Source organism: Dama dama, chromosome 28, assembly GCF_033118175.1.
Source record: "Dama dama isolate Ldn47 chromosome 28, ASM3311817v1, whole genome shotgun sequence".
In the NCBI taxonomy this organism is placed as follows: domain Eukaryota; kingdom Metazoa; phylum Chordata; class Mammalia; order Artiodactyla; family Cervidae; genus Dama; species Dama dama.
Window position 1 is genome coordinate 9,836,040 of NC_083708.1, and position 19,394 is coordinate 9,855,433.

The 19,394-nt window shown below is 39.1% G+C and overlaps 1 protein-coding gene across 1 annotated transcript in view; it reads left to right on the forward strand.

Moving 5' to 3' along the window:
* COL19A1 (collagen type XIX alpha 1 chain) overlaps positions 1-19,394 on the forward strand; it is a 413,337-nt gene that overhangs the window by 387,367 nt on the left and 6,576 nt on the right. The window contains exon 50 of the mRNA XM_061131525.1: positions 7,288-7,416. Within this exon, the coding sequence (XP_060987508.1) occupies positions 7,288-7,416 (129 nt within the window). The remainder of the gene's footprint in view (positions 1-7,287; positions 7,417-19,394) is intronic.

The following is a 19,394-nucleotide window of genomic DNA, read 5'->3' on the forward strand; positions in this document are numbered from 1 at the left end:
CCGCAGTTCATGTGGTCACAGAGAGTCGGACACGACCTAGGGACTGCACAACAACAACAAATTTGTGTATATACATATCATCTCATAGGTAGACAAAATTGGAGATGTAATTTTTAAAAATATTTGCCACATCATAGTCTCTATTTCTTGCATTCTGCTTCTTTCAGTTTGTTTAGGTCTATCATACAACTTAGAGGGTTCCCGCTGCGCCAGTCATCCTTAGCCATCTGCTCATACAAAAGCATGGGTTCTAGAAAAAACTGATGGACTATTAGGAGTGAATGGTGGTGTTGCCAACCATGAGCTTTACTGTAGGTAGTCTAGTTGGGTTTTTTTAATTGCAGGACCCTCAACTTTAGTGTCTTGAAGTCTCATTCTGATCAGATTCCCCAGAGGAAACATTTGCATTACCTGCCTGGCTGCTACCATCTGGGGAGCAGGGTAGGAGGCTCCTGCTGGGGCCTCAGCTGCAAGCACTGCAGTTTCCATCTCTTCTTGTTCTCAGCCTGGAAGCCTCAACACAGTCTGTGGTCTTCCGTGCAGAGATGGTCTGTTTACGCTTTTCAGATAATAAACCTTCAGGCTGGAATTGGGAAGGGGCAGTGAGCCAGCTGCACAAGCAGAGAAGGGGATTTCTAAGACCATTTCCTAAACAGGCTTCCAACCAATCTCCCTCATTTCAGTTCCCCTCCTTCACCCTCACTTCCACATGTAACTCATGCAGTCAATTCTAAATATTTTAAAGATTTTATGGTTTGACACAGGCTGTCCCTCAGCTTCCAGTACAAAGATTTGATTTTTGTGAGTCTGTGAAGTTATCCACACTCCACCATCTGAGAGCTTCCATAGTTTAATGTCATCTCCTTTCATGATGTCATTCTCCTATTCTCATGGTTTTATGCCTTTAAAAATAATTTACCATTGTTTTTGTAGGGATGTAAGAAAGAGTTAAAGCAGACACATGTGTTCAATCTACCATCTTTACTCATAATAACATTTCAAAGCAACAAAGGTAACAAAGGATTAGATCCAGCCAGAGTTAGATGTAGCAATAACAACCCTTGAGTCATGATGAGCCCCTGAGCGAATATGAAGCCACCAAATGACACTGCTGAATTAACAGTTAACATGAAACTGGAAAATCATTCTTAAGATATGAAAGGAAATTGCTCTTCTGATATTTTTGTTCATTAGGAGATAACTGTATTTAATTTTGGTTTCCACATTTAAGAGATAAATGGAAAGCCCCAGAATAGTAGAACCAAAACGTGATTTATAGAACAGATTACCAAGCCTATGAATAAAAGTTACTTAACCTGAAGGCCAAGATGTAACAATATTTTCAAATTGATGACTGATTTCCCGAGGGAAATCACTCAGTAACTAGTCTCTGCTTCCATAATGAAGTAACAAAAGAAAATAAGCTCTATCAAGAAAATGGGCAATTAAACATTTGAATGGGCTTTGGGAGAAAAAGATGGATCTCTTTGAAAATATTTACAAATTCTATCTCTGAAATAGAAGGTAGACCATGGATTAGATGATGTCTGAATGTCCCTTCCTTCTCTGTCTGAGGTACTTTATCACCACATTAATATTCGTGTCTGCTTGATATTAACGAGCCCTTTCTCCAAGGAAGGCCCTCCCCTGGTCTCATCTGTTAGAATGACCACTGTGACTGCTGTGGGTTTGCCTTGGCAGATGGGCATTGTGTGTCTGCTTTATGCAAGCTCCTATCCAGGCTCTTTAGTTTCCCGCCTCATTAGAAAGTGCAGCAAAAAACAGTTTATTGACCAAAGATCCATGAAAACAGAGGAAAAACAATTAAGAATACAGGCCTTTATAATTTATTTACTCAGAAATGTATTACTTAAAATTATAGAGCATTAGAGTATGGTTCAGAGGAAGTAATTACTTTTATGCTAAATGACTCTTCCTGAGTGTTTCTTAAAGCTAGATAATTTACAGCTCGAAGTAATTATTTAAAAAATTATTGATGCCCTGTAAATAAATTCTTCAGTACCATTTCTCTAGATTCCATATATATGTGTTAGAATACAACAGTGGAGAAGCAGACATAGAGAATATACTTATGGACATGGGGAGAGGGGAGGAGAGGGTGAGATGTATGGGAAGAATAACATGGAAACTTACATTACCACATGTAAAATAGAGAGCCAATGGGAATTTCCTGTATGTCTCAGGAAACTCAAACAGGGGCTCTGTATCAACCTAGTGAGGTGGGATGGGGAGGGAGATGGGAGGGAGGTTCAGAGGGGAGGGGATATATGTATACCTATGGCTGATTCATGTTGAGGTTTGACAGAAAACAGCAAAATTCTGTAAAGCAATTATCTTTCAATAAAAAAACATAATAAATTAAAAAAAAATACATGGGGAAAGGGATGTAGTTGGGAGGGGTGTTCAGGATGAGGGACACATACACACCCGTGGCTGATTCATGTCGACATACGGCAAAAGCCACCACAATGTTGTAAAGTAATTAGCCTCCAATTAAAATAAATTAATTTTTAAAAATTAAAAAAAAAAAACTGCTCTGCTGAAAATATTTAAAAGCACCAAAAGCAAAGTACTTGTAAATTCAATTCATATGTTAAAGAGGAAGAAGTAGTGATAGGAATATTTTGTTTAGACATTGAAGGCATTCACAGAGGTATGTCTCAAATTAAGAAAAATTGTACTGAAGTATATATCTATCTTTTAAGTGCAAAACAATAACTAATATGCAAAGTTTCAAGCTGTAAACATTGAATTTCATATTTTTATAAAGTACTCAGTTTACAGTTAAAGATATTCTATCTGTATTTAATGGGATGATTTGCAAAAATGTAAATATGTATATATTAATTGCAAATTTGTTTTATATACTGTTACTCAAAACAGATGTATTCACATCAACCAAACATGCCCCAGATAGAAAGGTAATGAAAAGTGTTACTGGAAAGTCAGTGACTTAATGTCACTTTTAGAGATGAGCTATCAGTCCCCTTTGGTCCCCTTCATCACAGTCGGTAAATCTTCACTGGAGATTCTGGTCCTGTGGATACTGTCCTGTTTCCATTCTGGCTTTTTTTTTATTTCAGAATGTGAGTGTAGGGTGATTACTCTTTTGGTAAGTACAGCTAATACTCCACGTTTGTTGGAGCTTTTTCTTTAATAATTCTATTTGAAAATAATTTTGCTTTACTTCCTAAACAGTGTATGGACCTACATTTTTTAAAGAAAATTTTTTATTGAAGCCCATTGAAAAATAGGTTACTCTCAAGAGTAACTTGTTCTTTATCAAAAATTTATAAAACAGACATAGCTGTTTAAGTGAAAAATATCTTCCAAGTTCAAATAAAACTACACTGAGTGAAAAAGTCTGGAGAAAGTTGAGGTAACTCTTTACAGGTCTCTGTGATTTGGCCCTGGTTTTTCCCAGCTGGCAGCTATGGATTCTAATGTGTTACATTTTGTCCTTACTTGCAAAATTAACACTAATATAATCAGTAAAACACTTGTCTGGAATTTTTCACATGAAAGATTCATTTCTTAATACTTATTAGCTGTATCTTCAAAAAATTGTGGTTAGTTTCACAATTGAAATCATTTGAATTTGCTTTTTAAAGAAAATACATGAAAAGAATACTGTTTCTTTTTGTCATAGCAAGGATATGCCCTCCTCCAGTTTTCTGTTTTAAATCTAGTTGTGTATATATTAGGTTTGTTAAATATGAGCTCTGTAAGTGTGTTACTCACTCGGTCACTTCTGACTCAGACACTGTGGACTATAGCCCGCAGGCTCTTCTGTCCATGGCCTTCTCCTCACAAGAATACCAGAGTGGGTAGCTGTTCCCTTCTCCAGGGGATCTTCCCAATGACATAGTGGTAAAATATTGAACATGCTTCTGAGATGAAATTTAAACAATGGTCTATGTGATATTAATAACCAAGAATTCTATAACTGTGACTTGATTATTAGAAAAATAATTCTGAGGATAATTATATGACAGATTTCTAGTCATAAAATAAAGCTTATCAGCAGATAATCATTATAGTGCATGGGACTTATAAAAACATAGATAATAGTTGTTACTGAAATGATCATGTCTCTCAAGCTGTCTCCATGATCCCCCAACAAGAGCACTGAATACAGAAAATGTTAGGCCCTATTCATAGAGAATGTTTAATTTAGTTAATAATATGACTTGTTTAGGAATTCTAGAGTGAAAATTCTTATTTATATTTTCAAATTTACCTTTTCTGAAGTTCCTCATTTTTCAAATTCTTAAGAGTTATTAACATCCCAATATAAAATAAAAATAAATAAAATAATGAAAAGCTAAATGTCAACATCTATACAATGTAGAGTATAGCCACTTTTTTGCTGACATTTAGCTTTTCATTTTATATTGGAGTATATAGTTGATCAAAAATGTTGTGTTAGTTTCAGATGTGCAGTAAAGTGGTTCAGTTATATGTGTACATGTACACATGTATCTATTCTTTTTCAAATTCTTTTCCCATTTAGACTGTTAGGGAACATTGAGCAGGGTTCCTATGCTATACTGTAGGTCCGTGGTTGTTCATTTTACATGCAGTAGCGTGTTGATGTTTGGCTCCACCTGTGAGGATACTCTCACGACCAAGCTCTCTGGAGGCAGCACTCGGGCACAGTCCTAGCTGCCCTCCATCGCCTCTCTGTTTGGGTCCCCGATGACAGGCAGCCGGGTAGATGAACCAAGGGCAGGTGACAGCGCTATGTCCTTGAGAAGACTTAGGATGTGTTCAGTGCATAAAGGTCACATCACTCAACACTGGCAACAGGTGTTCAAATGTTCTGAATAACTTGTCAGCTTCCTGCGACTTGTGTGTTCTCAGTTTCAGCATCTTCTTGAGGCTCACAGAAAGGTACAGAGGCTTTTTGCTGTTTTCACTGTCTGCAGTTGACATTCCCTGGGCACGTGCTTCTCGGCACCAATGCTGTATTTGTTCCTTTAGCCAAATGAGATATCCTTCCTGTTGAGACTTAGGCTGAATGACGGAACTAACTGGAAATCAAACCAGAAAAAAAAAAGAAGAAGAAGAAGAAGAATGAGGGTGTATTGTAAGACATTTTTATTTTAAAAGTATACATTAGTTTTCGACAAAGTAAAATATTAGCCCAGCTTAGAAATTAAACTGGAGAAGGTGATGGCACCCCACTCCAGTACTCTTGCCTGGAAAATCCCATGGACGGAGGAGCCTGGTGGGCTGCAGTCCATGGGGTCGCTAAGAGTCGGACATGACTGACTGACTTCACTTTCACTTTTCACTTTCATGCATTGGAGAAGGAAATGGCAACCCACTCCAGTGGTCTTGCCTGGAGAATCCCAGGGACGGGGGAGCCTGGTGGGCTGCCGTCTATGGGGTCGCACAGAGTCGGACACGACTGAAGCGACTTAGCAGCAGCAGCAGAAATTAAACAGTGCCATGAAATCACTGTGATGGACATCTTTTCAATAAATAAACCTCTTTGTCAATAATGCGGCTTTCTGACCTGTGTACACTGCTGTGTTTGTTGATTTGTGGCTGCGCTGGGTCTTGGGTGCTGCCCGTGGGCTCTGTCTAGTTGCAGAGGGCAGGGGCTACTCTTCTTGCAGTGCCCGGGCTTCTCTTGTTGCCACGCACAGGCTCCAGGTTCGTGGGTTTCAGTAGCTGCGACACAAGGGCTCCCTAGCTGTGGCTTGCGGGCCCAGTAACTGCGCTCCAGAGCCCTAGAGCACAGGCTCAGTAGTTGTGGCGCACGGGCTCACTTTCTCCGCAGCCTGAGGAATCTTCCCGGACCAGGGATTAAACCCCTGCCCCCTACATTGGCAGGTGGGCTCTTATCCACTGTGCCGTCAGGGAAGTCCAATAATGCAGTTTTGTTCAATGCTATAAAGTGTCACCTACCACATGAGTTACCTATTGCTGCATAAGAAAGTTTCTCAAAACTTCAGTGGCTTAAAACAACAGTGGTTATCATCACACATTTTTTCTGGGTCAGGGACTTTCTGAGTTGCTTAGTTGTGTGGTTCTGACTCAGTCTGTCATGAATTATGTTCAGAGTGCCAGCTGACGTCCCCTGAGGGCTTGGCTGGGGCTGGGAGAGCCACGTCCAGGCTCACTCATGTGGCTATCGGTAGATGGCTTCAGTTCACCCCTATGTAGGTCTGTTTGTGTCCTCGGGATGTGGCAGCTGGCTTCCCTCAGAATGAGAAGCTAAGAGAGAATGCAGCCAGGAAGTCAGCAGCCTTTATGAATTAGTCTCCCGACTTGCCTTTTTCCTATTCCTTAAAAGTAAAAGAAAGTCCAGCCCACACTCTGTAATAGGAGGGTTAGGCTCCACCTAATTCCACTCATGGGGTAGCAAAGAGTCAGACACGACTGAGTGACTGAACTGAACTGAACTGAATTCCACCTGGAAGAGAGTGTCAAAGACTTTATCAGCATATTTTATTTTTTTTATTATTTTTTTTTATTAGTTGGAGGCTAATTACTTCACAACATTTCAGCTCAGTGGGTTTTGTCATACATTGACATGAATCAGCCATGGAGTTACATGTATTCCTCATCCCGATCCCCCCTCCCACCTCCCTCTCCACCTGATTCCTCTGGGTCTTCCCAGTGCACCAGGCCCGAGCACTTGTCTCATGCATCCCACCTGGGCTGGTGATCTGTTTCACCATAGATAATATACATGCTGTTCTTTTGAAACATCCCACCCTCACCTTCTCCCACAGAGTTCAAAAGTCTGTTCTGTACTTCTGTGTCTCTTTTTCTGTTTTGCATATAGGGTTATCATTACCATCTTTCTAAATTCCATATATATGTGTTAGTATGCTATCAGCATATTTTAAATCACCACAGGCACGTTCACAGTATTGCTGGAAAGAGGCTTAAATTTATTATAACAACCATTTTTTAAATACGAACCTGAGTTCTCTCCACAAGTCATCACAGAGGTTAATCAGGTTCTAGGACGTTGCCCACTAGGTTGGCAACATCTCTGAATCACTAAAGGACCTCAGAGCCTCTCATTGTCACAACTTACCTGTCTTCATGTTGAAGCAACCTTGTACAATTGTTTTACTTGAACAATCAAAAAATCTCTTAGCAATCAAACCTGTTGGTAAACTAGACATACGTAAATTGAAAACCAGATCAATTTTTGTTGAATTTCATGAGAAACAAATTTGAAAACTTTTGACATACAAAGTATTTCTGTAACATGATGTATTATTTTTCCTTTCATCAATGAAGAGAGGATGGCCGTGTTCCTATCCCAGCTCAAGCTCCCAGCAGCAATGCTGGCTGCTCAAGCTCATGGGAGGCCTGGGCCTCCAGGCAAGGATGGGTTACCTGGACCTCCTGGAGACCCTGGACCCCAAGGTAAGTCTTCAAGGACAATATTCGTTTACCAACTATTTCACTCTCAGTATATATAACATGCTAATCACAGTTAAGTCAACAATTATGTATATTAATGTACAATTTTTGTTGTTTATTTGTTGTCATATCCAACTCTTTTGCAACCTCATTTCTTTCTCCAGAATATACGTTAAAAATATGTATTAATACATCAAAAATATGTAAATAGATTATATATATTTGGTATATATTTTGTATAAATTTGTTTGTACTATACATTTAATATAGGATATCTTGTTAGTATTTGACATTCCAGAAATAGATTTTTAACTATTACTCATTCAAACTTAAAGCTGATCATTATCTGCTAATCTAAATGTATTTAATAATTTTGCTATGATAATAACAGCAATAATATGTCATTATTTATCATTATTAGCTCAGGTATCTCCTCAATGTTTGCACAGTATCTCCTTTTCAGTTCAGATCAGTTCAGTCACTCAGTCATGTCCGACTCTTTGCAACCCCATGGACTGCGGCACGCCGAGCTTCCCTGTCCATCACTAACTCCCAGAGTTTACTCAAACTCATGTCCATTGAGTCGGTGATGCCATCCAACCATCTCATCCTCTGTCGACCCCTTCTTCTCCCAGCTTCAATCTTTCCCAGCATCAGGGTCTTTTCCAATGAATCAGTTCTTTGCATCAGGTGGACAAACTATTGGAGTTTCAGCTTCAGCATCAGTCCTTCCAATGAATATTCAGGACTGATTTCCTTTAGGATGAACTGGTTGGATCGCCTTGCTATCCAAGGAGCTCTCAAGAGTCTTCGCCAACATCACAGTTCAAAAGCATCAATTCTTCAGCGCTCAGCTTTCTTTATAGTCCAACTCTCACATCCATACATGACTACTGGAAAAACCATACTTTGACTAGATAGAACTTTATTGGCAGAGTAATGTCTCTGCTTTTTAATATGCCATCTAGGTTGGTAATAACTTTTATTCCAAGGAGCAAGTGTCTTTTAATTTCATGGCTGCAGTCACCATCTGCAGTGATTTTGGAGCCCTCCCCCACCAAAAAAAAAAAAAAGTCTGCCGCTGTTTCCACTGTTTCCTCATCTATCTGCCATGAAGTCATGGGACCAGATGCCATGATCTTAGTTTTCTGAATGTTTAGCTTTAAGCTAACTTTTTCACTCTCCTCTTTCATGTTCATCAAGAGGCTCTTTAGTTTCTCTTCACTTTCTGCCATAAGTGTGGTGTCATCTGCATATATGAGGTTATTGATATTTCTCCTGGCAGTCTTGATTCCAGCTTGTACTTTATCCATTCTGGCTTTTCTCATGATGTACTCTGCATGTAAGTTAAATAAACAGGGTTCCTCCAACTAATAAATAAATAAATAAATAAAATAAACAGGGTGACAGTATACAGCCTTGATGTACTCGTTTCCCGATTTAGAACCAGTCTATTGTTCCATGTCCAGTTCTAACTGTTGCTTCTTGACCTGCATACAGATTTCTCAGGAGGCAGCTCAGGTGATCTGGCATCCCCATCTCTTGAAGAATTTCCCACAGTTTGTTGTGATCCACACAGTCAAAGGCTTTGACATAGTCAATAAAGCAGAAGTAGATGTTTTTCTGGAACCCTCTTGCTTTTTCAGTGATCCAACAGATGCTGACAATTTGATCTCTGTTTCCTCTGCCTTTTCTAAATGCAGCTTGAACACCTGGAAGTTCACGGTTCACATACTGTTGAAGCCTAGCTTGGAGAATTTTGAGCATTACTTTGCTAGTGTGTGAGATGAGTGCAATTGTGTGGTAGTTTGAGCATTCTTTGCCATTGCTTTTCTTTGGGATTGGAGTGAAAACTGACCTTTTCCAGTCCTGTGGCCACTGCTGAGTTTTCCAAATTTGCTGGCGTATTGAGTGCAGCACTTTCACAGCATCATCTTTTAGGATTTGAAATAGCTCAACTGGAATTCCATCACCTCCACTAGCTTTGTTTGTACTGATGCTTCCTCAGGCCCACTTGACTTCACATTCCAGGATGTCTGGTTCTAGGTGAGTGATCACACCATCATGGTTATCTGGGTCATGAAGATCTTTTTTGTATAGTTCTTCTATGTATTCTTGCCTATAGTTTATTTTGCCCATAGTTTATTATGCCCATAGTTGCATGAAATGTTTCCTTGGTATCTCTAATTTTCTTGAAGAGATCTCTAGTCTTTCCCATTCTATTGTTTTCCTTTATTTCTTTGCATTGATCACTAAAGAATACTTTCTTATCTCTCCTTGCTATTCTTTGGAACTCTGCATTCAAATGGGTATATCTTTCCTTTTCTCCTTTGATTTTTGCTTCTCTTCTTTTCACAGCTATTTGTAAGGCCTCCTCAAATAACCATTTTGACGTTTTGCATTTCTTTTTCTTGGGGATGGTCTTGATCCCTGCTTCCTGTACAGTGTCACGAACCTCTGTCCATAGATCATCAGGCACTCTGTCTACCAGATCTAATTCCTTGAATCTATTTGACACTTCTACTCTGTAACCATAAGGAATTTGATTTGGGTCATACCTGAATGGTCTAGTGGCTTTCCCTACTTTCTTCAACTTAAATCTGAATTTGGCAATAAGGAGTTCATGATCTGAGCCACAGTCAGCTCCTGGTTGTGTTTTTGTTGACTGCATAGAGGTTCTCCATCTTTGGATGCAAAGAATATAATCAATCTGATTTCAGTATTGACTATCTGGTGATGTCCATGTGTAGAGTCTTCTCTTGAGTTGTTGGAAGGGGGTGTTTGCTATGACCAGTGCGTTCTCTTGGCAAAACTCTATTAGCCTTTGCCCTGCTTCATTCTGTATTCCAAGGCCAAATTTGCCTGTTACTCCAGGTATTTCTTGACTTCCTACTTTTGCATTCCAAAAATTTAGTCCAAAAAACTTTTGCACTACGGGATTTGTTTTTAAGAAATATTTGCCTGTAGTCATACTGTATTTATAATCCTGTCAAAAGACACCGGGAAACCTTATTATAGAAAAGAGAAGGGCTACTGGTCAATTCGTGGTGCCTAACCACAGCTGACAGGAACTGAAGGGTTTTTCTCTGGTAGATAAATAGATTGAAGTACTCAGAATATGCAGTTATGAGTGTAACTTGAAAGTTTTGCTCTGCTCAATTTAAAAGTTTTCTCAAAAAGGAAAAAATATGCATATAAAACTGTTGCCCTCTGCATGATGGATGATTATAAAAACTACTGTTACCCTAGAGACCATGGAAGCCCAGAGACTGTCAGCTGAATCAGTCCTCTTCTTGACACAGTGTGACTGAATCTGAGGAAAAGCTGAAGTAAGAAACCCAGCGCAGAAGAGACAGAATGTGGGCCTGAGCGAGACACCAGGCGTCTGCCCACACGCAAATTATGTTTGATGGTGGCTCTTCAGAACTTTCTAAAAGGGACATTTTTCCAGTGTTTTTCAGGAAAAAAAATCCCATTTCACTTGAAATGACATAGTTTGGTTTGAGACATGCACTATAGAAAGAGACTTTTATTGTCTCATTGTCTATAAGAATGGACAGAAATTTAAAGAGGTTTTATAGAATTTTCTTGGCTTATCAGAGAAGCTGGAGCATGTGGAGAGCAATGAGAAATTGACATGAGACTTCAAGCATGGCCGGCAGATATTATGGGGTGGTTCCAGGCCATTACCAGGAAGTAGACATCGCAGTGAATCAAGCCATGTGAATTTTCTGGTTTCTCAGTGCATGTGAAAGTTGTGCTTGTACTGTTCTGTAGCCTGTTAGGCATGCAACAGTATTATATCTAAAAACAAAAAACACATATACTTTAATTAGCAGTTACTTCATTACTGAAATCTGTTAACCGTCCTCTGAGCCTTTAGCTCTTCGTAATCTTCTTCTCGGGGGAGTGTCTTGTCTCCATGTTGGTGGCTGATGACTGATCAGGGTCCTACCTACTGTAGGACCCGCTGTAGGTTGTTGAAGGGTGGGGTGGCTGTGGCAATTTCTTAAAATAAGCCAGTGATGAATTTTGCTGCATCAACTGACTCTTCTTTTCACAAACAATGTTTCTGTAACAGCAGTGCTGTTTGATAGCATTTTGTCCACACTTGAAGTTGGAGTCAATCCTCTCAAAATTCTGCTGCTGTTTTATCAACTAAGTTTATGCACTATTCTAAATCCTTTGTTGTCATTTCAACAAGCTTCACTGCATCTTTACCAGGAGTAAATTCTATCTCGAGAAACCACTTTCTTTGCTCATCCATAAGAAGCAATCCTTCTTCCGTTCAAGTTTCATCATGAAATTGCAGCAATTCAATCCCATCTTCAGGCTCCACTTCTAATTCTAGCTCTCTTACTGTTTCCAGTACACCTGTTGTTACTTCCCCCACTGAAGGTTTGAACACCTCAACATCATCCATGAGGGTTGGAATCAACTTCTTCCAAATTCCTGTTAATGTTGATATTTTGACCTCTTCCTGTGAATCATCAGTGTTCTTCTTGACATCTAGGATCGTGAATCTTTTCAGGAAGTTTTTCTATTTTCCCCCAGATCCATCAGATGAATCACTGTCTATGGCAGCTATAGCCTTACAGAATATATTTTCTAAAGAATGAGACTCGAAAGTCAAAATGACTCCTTGGTCCATGGGCTGCATGAAAATCACAGGAATCTTGTTGTACATTTCTGTCAGGTCTCCTGGGTGACCAGGTACATTGTCAATGAGCAGTAATATTTTGGAATGAATCTTCTTTCTGAGCAATAGGTCTCAGCAGTGGGCTTAAAATGCTCAGTAAACCATGTTGTAAACAGATGTGCTGTCATTGAGACTTTGTTGTCCCATTTATAGAGCCATGACAAATACAATAATCATGAGAAATTTGAAATATGACACCAGTAGACTTTTTTGCCCCAGAGTTGCTACAGACCTTCAATTTGTAAAAGATTCAGTATCTGCAAAGTGCAGTGAAACCAAATATGACTATTTTAGAAGTTCACAATCTAGTTTGCATGGGGGAAGTACTGCTCCTACCAAGGTTCTGATGATGAAACGTGTGACCCTCTTTCAGCACCCTGATCCTCCTACAGCAGGAATAAAGGCCAGTGTGATTCTGAGTTGAGTCACCTCACTTGGATTTTTCCTAAATTCCTGAAAGAGGTCATTGTTGACACCTTTTTAAATTCAAAGGCATTTCCAGACAGTTTTAGATTTTGACCTCCTGTGGGTTTCTGATTATTGCCTTCCCATTGTGCACTTGGAGAAGGCAATGACACCCCACTCCAGTACTCTTGCCTGGAAAATCCCATGGATGGAGGAGCCTGGTACGCTGCAGTCCATGGGGTCGAGAAGAGTCGGACACGACTGAGTGGCTTCACTTTCACTTTTCACTTTCATGCATTGGAGAAGGAAATGGCAACCCTCTCCAGTGCTCTTGCCTGGAGAACCCCAGGGATGGCAGAGCCTGGTGGGCTGCCGTCTGTGGGGTCACATAGAGTCGGACACGACTGACGCGACTCAGCAGCAGCAGCAGTGTGCACTGAGAGGAGCACTCTCCCTGGTGTCCTTCATTCCCAGCTGGGTCAACACCGTAGGACCTAATTTGTTCTTGCCGCCAGGAGTGAATAAGAAGGTACCACATTAGGATCAAAGAAGTCCTGAGAAGCATGATCCAGCTGAGGTCCCATGTACAAGTAAGAAAGGCAAATTTTTCCAGGAGATCTTTCCTCTTGGAAGAGTTTTTTTAAGAAAGCACTTACTTATTTTTAGTTGTTTGTTGGCTTTAATTTTTTAATTTTATTAAAGTGTAGTTGACGTACAATATTATATTTGTTTCAGGTGTACAGTATACTGATTCAGTCTTTATATACATTATAAATTAGTGAGGTCAGGCCAAGATGGCGGAGGAGTAGGACGGGGAGACCACTTTCTCTCCTACAAATTCATCAAAAGAATAACTGAACGCAGAGCAAACTTCACAAAACAACTTCTGATCGCTAGCTGAGGTCATCAGGCACCCAGAAAAGCAGCCCATTGTCTTCGAAAGGAGGGCTGTATAGTTGGAGAAGTCCTGAGACTACAGGAAGAATAAAACTGAAATCCAGAGGCAGGAGACTTAAGCCCAAAACCTGAGAACACCAGAAAACTCCTGACTACAAGGAACTTTAAGTAATAAGTGACTGTCCAAAAGCCTCCATACCTACACTGAAACCAACCACCACACAAGAGTCAATAAGTTTTAGAGCAAGACATACCACGCAAATTCTCCAGCAACGCAGGAACATAGCCCTGAACATCAACATACAGGCTGCCCAAGGTCACACCTAACACATAGACCCATCTCAAAACTCATTACTGGGCACTCCATTGCTCTCCAAAGAGAAGAAATCAAGTTCCACGCACCAGAACACTGACACAAACTTCCCTAACCAGGAAATCTCGACAAGCCAATCGTCTAACCCCACCCACTGGGTTAATCCTCCACAACAAAAAGGAACCACAGACCTCCAGAATACAGAAAGCCCACTCCAGATACAGCAATCTAAACAAGATGAAAAGGCAAAGAAATACCCAACAGGTAAAGGAACATGAAAAATGCCCACCAAGTCAAACAAAAGAGGAGGAGATAGGGAATCTACCTGAAAAAGAATTTAGAATAATGATAATAAAAATGATCCAAAATCTTGAAAACAAAATGGAGTTACAGATAAATAGCCTGGAAACAAAGATTGAAAAGATTCAAGAACTGTTTAATAAAGACCTAGAAGAAATAAAAAAGAGTCAATTACAAATGAATAATGCAATGAATGAGATCAAAAACACTTTGGAGGGAACCAAGAGTAGAATAACGGAGGCAGAAGATAGGATAAGTGAGGTAGAAGATAAAATGGTGGAAATAAATGAAGCAGAGAGGAAAAAAGAAAAAAGGATCAAAAGAAATGAGGACAACCTCAGGGACCTTTGGGACACTGTGAAACGCCCCAACATTCGAATCATAGGAGTTCCAGAAGAAGAAGACAAAAAGAAAGGCCATGAGAAAATACTCGAGGAGATAATAGCTGAAAACTTCCCTAAAATGGGGAAGGAAATAGCCACCCAAATCCAAGAAACCCAGAGAGTCCCAAACAGGATAAACCCAAGGCGAAACACCCCAAGACACATATTAATCAAATTAACAAAGATCAAACACAAAGAACAAATATTAAAAGCAGCAAGGGAAAAACAACAAATAACACACAAAGGGATTCCCATAAGGATAACAGCTGATCTATCAATAGAAACCCTCCAGGCCAGAAGGGAATGGCAGGACGTACTGAAAGTAATGAAAGAGAATAACCTACAACCTAGATTACTGTATCCAGCAAGGATCTCATTCAGATATGAAGGAGAATTCAAAAGCTTTACAGATAAGCAAAAGCTGAGAGAATTCAGCACCACCAAACCAGCTCTTCAACAAATGCTAAAGGATCTTGTCTAGACAGGAAATGCAGAAAGGTTGTATAAACGTGAACCCAAAACAACAAAGTAAATGGCAACGGGACCACACCTATCAATAATTACCCTAAATGTAAATGGGTTGAATGCCCCAACCAAAAGACAAAGATTGGCTGAATGGATACAAAAACAAGACCCCTATATATGCTGTCTACAAGAGACCCACCTCAAAACAAGAGACACATACAGACTAAAAGTGAAGGGCTGGAAAAAAATATTTCATGCAAACGGAGACCAAAAGAAAGCAGGAATCGCAATACTCATATCAGATAAAATAGACTTTCAAATAAAGGAAGTGAAAAGAGACAAAGAAGGACACTACATAATGATCAAAGGATCAATCAAAAAAGAAGATATAACAATTATAAATATATATGCACCCAACATAGGAGCACCACAATATGTACGGCAAACGCTAACGAGTATGAAAGAGGAAATTAATAGTAACACAATAATAGTGGGAGACTTTAATACCCCACTCACAACTATGGATAGATCAACTAAACAGAAAATTAACAAGGAAACACAAACCTTAAATGACACAATGGACCAGCTAGACCTAATTGATATCTATAGGACATTTCACCCCAAAACAATCAACTTCACCTTTTTCTCAAGTGCACACGGAACATTCTCCAGAATAGATCACATCCTGGGCCATAAATCTGGTCTTGGAAAATTCAAAAAAATTGAAATCATTCCAGTCATCTTTTCTGACCACAGTGCAGTAAGATTAGATCTCAATTACAGGGAAAAAATTGTTAAAACTTCAAACATATGGAGGCTAAATAACACGCTTCTGAATAACCAACAAATCATAGAAGAAATCAAAAAAGAAATCAAAATATGTATAGAAATGAATGAAAATGAAAACACAACAACCCAAAACCTATGGGACACTGTAAAAGCAGTGCTAAGGGGAAGGTTCATAGCATTACAGGCTTACATCAAGAAACAAGAAAAAAACCAATTAAATAACCTAACTCTACACCTAAAGCAATTAGAGAAGGAAGAAATGAAGAACCCCAGAGTTAGCAGAAGGAAAGAAATCTTAAAAATCAGGGCAGAAATAAATGCAAAAGAAACTAAAGAGACCATAGCAAAATTCAACAAAGCTAAAAGCTGGTTTTTTGAAAAAATAAACAAAATTGACAAACCATTAGCAAGACTCATTAAGAAACAAAGAGAGAAGAACCAAATTAACAAAATTAGAAATGAAAATGGAGAGATCACAGCAGACAACACTGAAATACAAAGGATCATAAGAGACTACTACCAGCAGCTCTATGCCAATAAAATGGACAACTTGGATGAAATGGACAAATTCTTAGAAAAGTATAACTTTCCAAAACTGAACCAGGAAGAAATAGAAGATCTTAACAGACCCATCACAAGCAAGGAAATCGAAACTGTCATCAAAAATCTTCCAGCAAACAAAAGCCCAGGACCAGATGGCTTCACAGCTGAATTCTACCAAAAATTTAGAGAAGAGCTAACACCTATCTTACTCAAACTCTTCCAGAAAATTGCAGAAGAAGGTAAGCTTCCAAACTCATTCTATGAGGCCACCATCACCCTAATTCCAAAACCAGACAAAGATGCCACAAAAAAAGAAAACTACAGGCCAATATCACTGATGAACATAGATGCAAAAATCCTTAACAAAATTCTAGCAAACAGAATCCAACAACATATTAAAAAAATCATACACCATGACCAAGTGGGCTTTATCCCAGGAATGCAAGGATTCTTTAATATCCGCAAATCAATCAATGTAATACACCACATTAACAAATTGAAAGATAAAAACCATATGATTATCTCAATAGATGCAGAGAAAGCCTTTGACAAAATTCAACACTCATTTATGATTAAAACTCTCCAAAAAGCAGGAATAGAAGGAACATACCTCAACATAATAAAAGCTATATATGACAAACCCACAGCAAGCATCACCCTCAATGGTGAAAAATTGAAGGCATTTCCCCTGAAATCAGGAACAAGACAAGGGTGCCCACTCTCACCACTACTATTCAACATGGTGTTGGAAGTTCTGGCCACAGCAATCAGAGCAGAAAAAGAAGTAAAAGGAATCCAGATAGGAAAAGAAGAAGTAAAACTCTCACTGTTTGCAGATGACATGATCCTCTACATAGAAAACCCTAAAGACTCTACCAGAAAATTACTAGAGCTAATCAATGAATATAGTAAAGTTGCAGGATATAAAATTAACACACAGAAATCCCTTGCATTCCTATATACTAACAATGAAAAAACAGACAGAGAAATTAAGGAAACAATACCATTCACCATTGCAACAAAAAGAATAAAATACTTAGGAGTGTATCTACCTAAAGAAACAAAGGACCTGTACATAGAAAACTATAAAACACTGATGAAAGAAATCAAAGAGGACACAAACAGATGGAGAAACATACCGTGTTCATGGATTGGAAGAATTAATATTGTCAAAATGGCTATTCTACCCAAAGCAGTCTATAGATTCAATGCAATCCCTATCAAGCTACCAACGGTATTTTTCACAGAACTAGACCAAAGAATTTCACAATTTGTATGGAAATACAAAAAACCTCGAATAGCCAAAGTAATCTTGAGAAAGAAGAATGGAGCTGGAGGAATCAACCTGCCTGACTTCAGACTCTACTACAAAGCCACAGTCATCAAGACAGTATGGTACTGGCACAAAGACAGAAATATAGATCAATGGAACAGAATAGAAAGCCCAGAGATAAATCCACAAACCTTTGGACACCTTATCTTTGACAAAGGAGGCAAGGATATACAATGGAAAAAAGACAACCTCTTTAACAAGTGGTGCTGGGAAAACTGGTCAACCACTTGTAAAAGAATGAAACTAGAACACTTTCTAACACCATACACAAAAATAAACTCAAAATGGATTAAAGATCTAAATGTAAGACCAGAAACTATAAAACTCCTAGAGGAGAACATAGGCAAAACACTCTCCGACATAAATCAAAGAAAGATCCTCTATGACCCACCTCCCAGAATATTGGAAATAAAAGCAAAACTAAACAAATGGGACCTAATGAAACTTAAAAGCTTTTGCACTACAAAGGAAACTATAAGTAAGGTGAAAAGACAGCCCTCAGATTGGGAGAAAATAATAGCAAATGAAGAAACAGACAAAGGATTAATCTCAAAAATATACAAGCAACTCCTGCAGCTCAATTCCAGAAAAATAAATGACCCATCAAAAAATGGGCCAAAGAACTAAACAGACATTTCTCCAAAGAAGACATGCAGATGGCTAACAAACACATGAAAAGATGCTCAACATCACTCATTATTAGAGAAATGCAAATCAAAACCACAATGAGGTACCATTACACGCCAGTCAGGATGGCTGCTATCCAAAAGTCTACAAGCAATAAATGCTGGAGAGGGTGTGGAGAAAAGGGAACCCTCTTACACTGTTGGTGGGAATGCAAACTAGTACAGCCGCTATGGAAAACAGTGTGGAGATTTCTTAAAAAACTGGAAATAGAACTGCCATATGACCCAGCAATCCCACTTCTGGGCATACACACTGAGGAAACCAGATCTGAAAGAGACACGTGCACCCCAATGTTCATCGCAGCACTGTTTATAATAGCCAGGACATGGAAGCAACCTAGATGCCCATCAGCAGATGAATGGATAAGGAAGCTGTGGTACATATACACCATGGAATATTACTCAGCCATTAAAAAGAATTCATTTGAACCAGTCCTAATGAGATGGATGAAGCTGGAGCCCCTTATACAGAGTGAAGTAAGCCAGAAAGATAAAGAACATTACAGCATACTGACACATGTATATGGAATTTAGAAAGGTGATAACGATAACCCTATATGCAGAACAGAAAAAGAGACACAGAAATACAGAACAGACTTTTGAACTTTGTGGGAGAATGTGAGGGTGGGATATTTCAAAAGAACAGCATGTATACTATCTATGGTGAAACAGATCACCAGCCCAGGTGGGATGCACGAGACAAGTGCTCCGGCCTGGTGCACTGGGAAGACCCAGAGGAATCGGGTGGAGAGGGAGGTGGGAGGGGGGATCGGGATTGGGAATACATGTAAATCCATGGCTGATTCATATCAATGTATGACAAAACCCACTGGGAAAAAAAATAATAATAATAATAAAAAAAAAAGAAAAAAAAATATACATTATAAATTAATCACCACTGGTCTAGTAACCACCTGTCACCATAAAAAGTTATCACAATGTTATTGACCATATTTCCTATGCTGTATATTATATTCCCATGAATTATTTATCATATTCCTGGAAATTTGACTGTCTTAATCCCTTTCATCTATTTCCCCCAAACTCCCACTCACCTACCCTCTGGCAAACACCAGTTTGACCCCTGTATCTGTGAATCTGTTTCTGCACAGTTTTGTTTATTCATTTGTACTACATTGATTCTACAAGCTAGAATCAAAATTCTCCA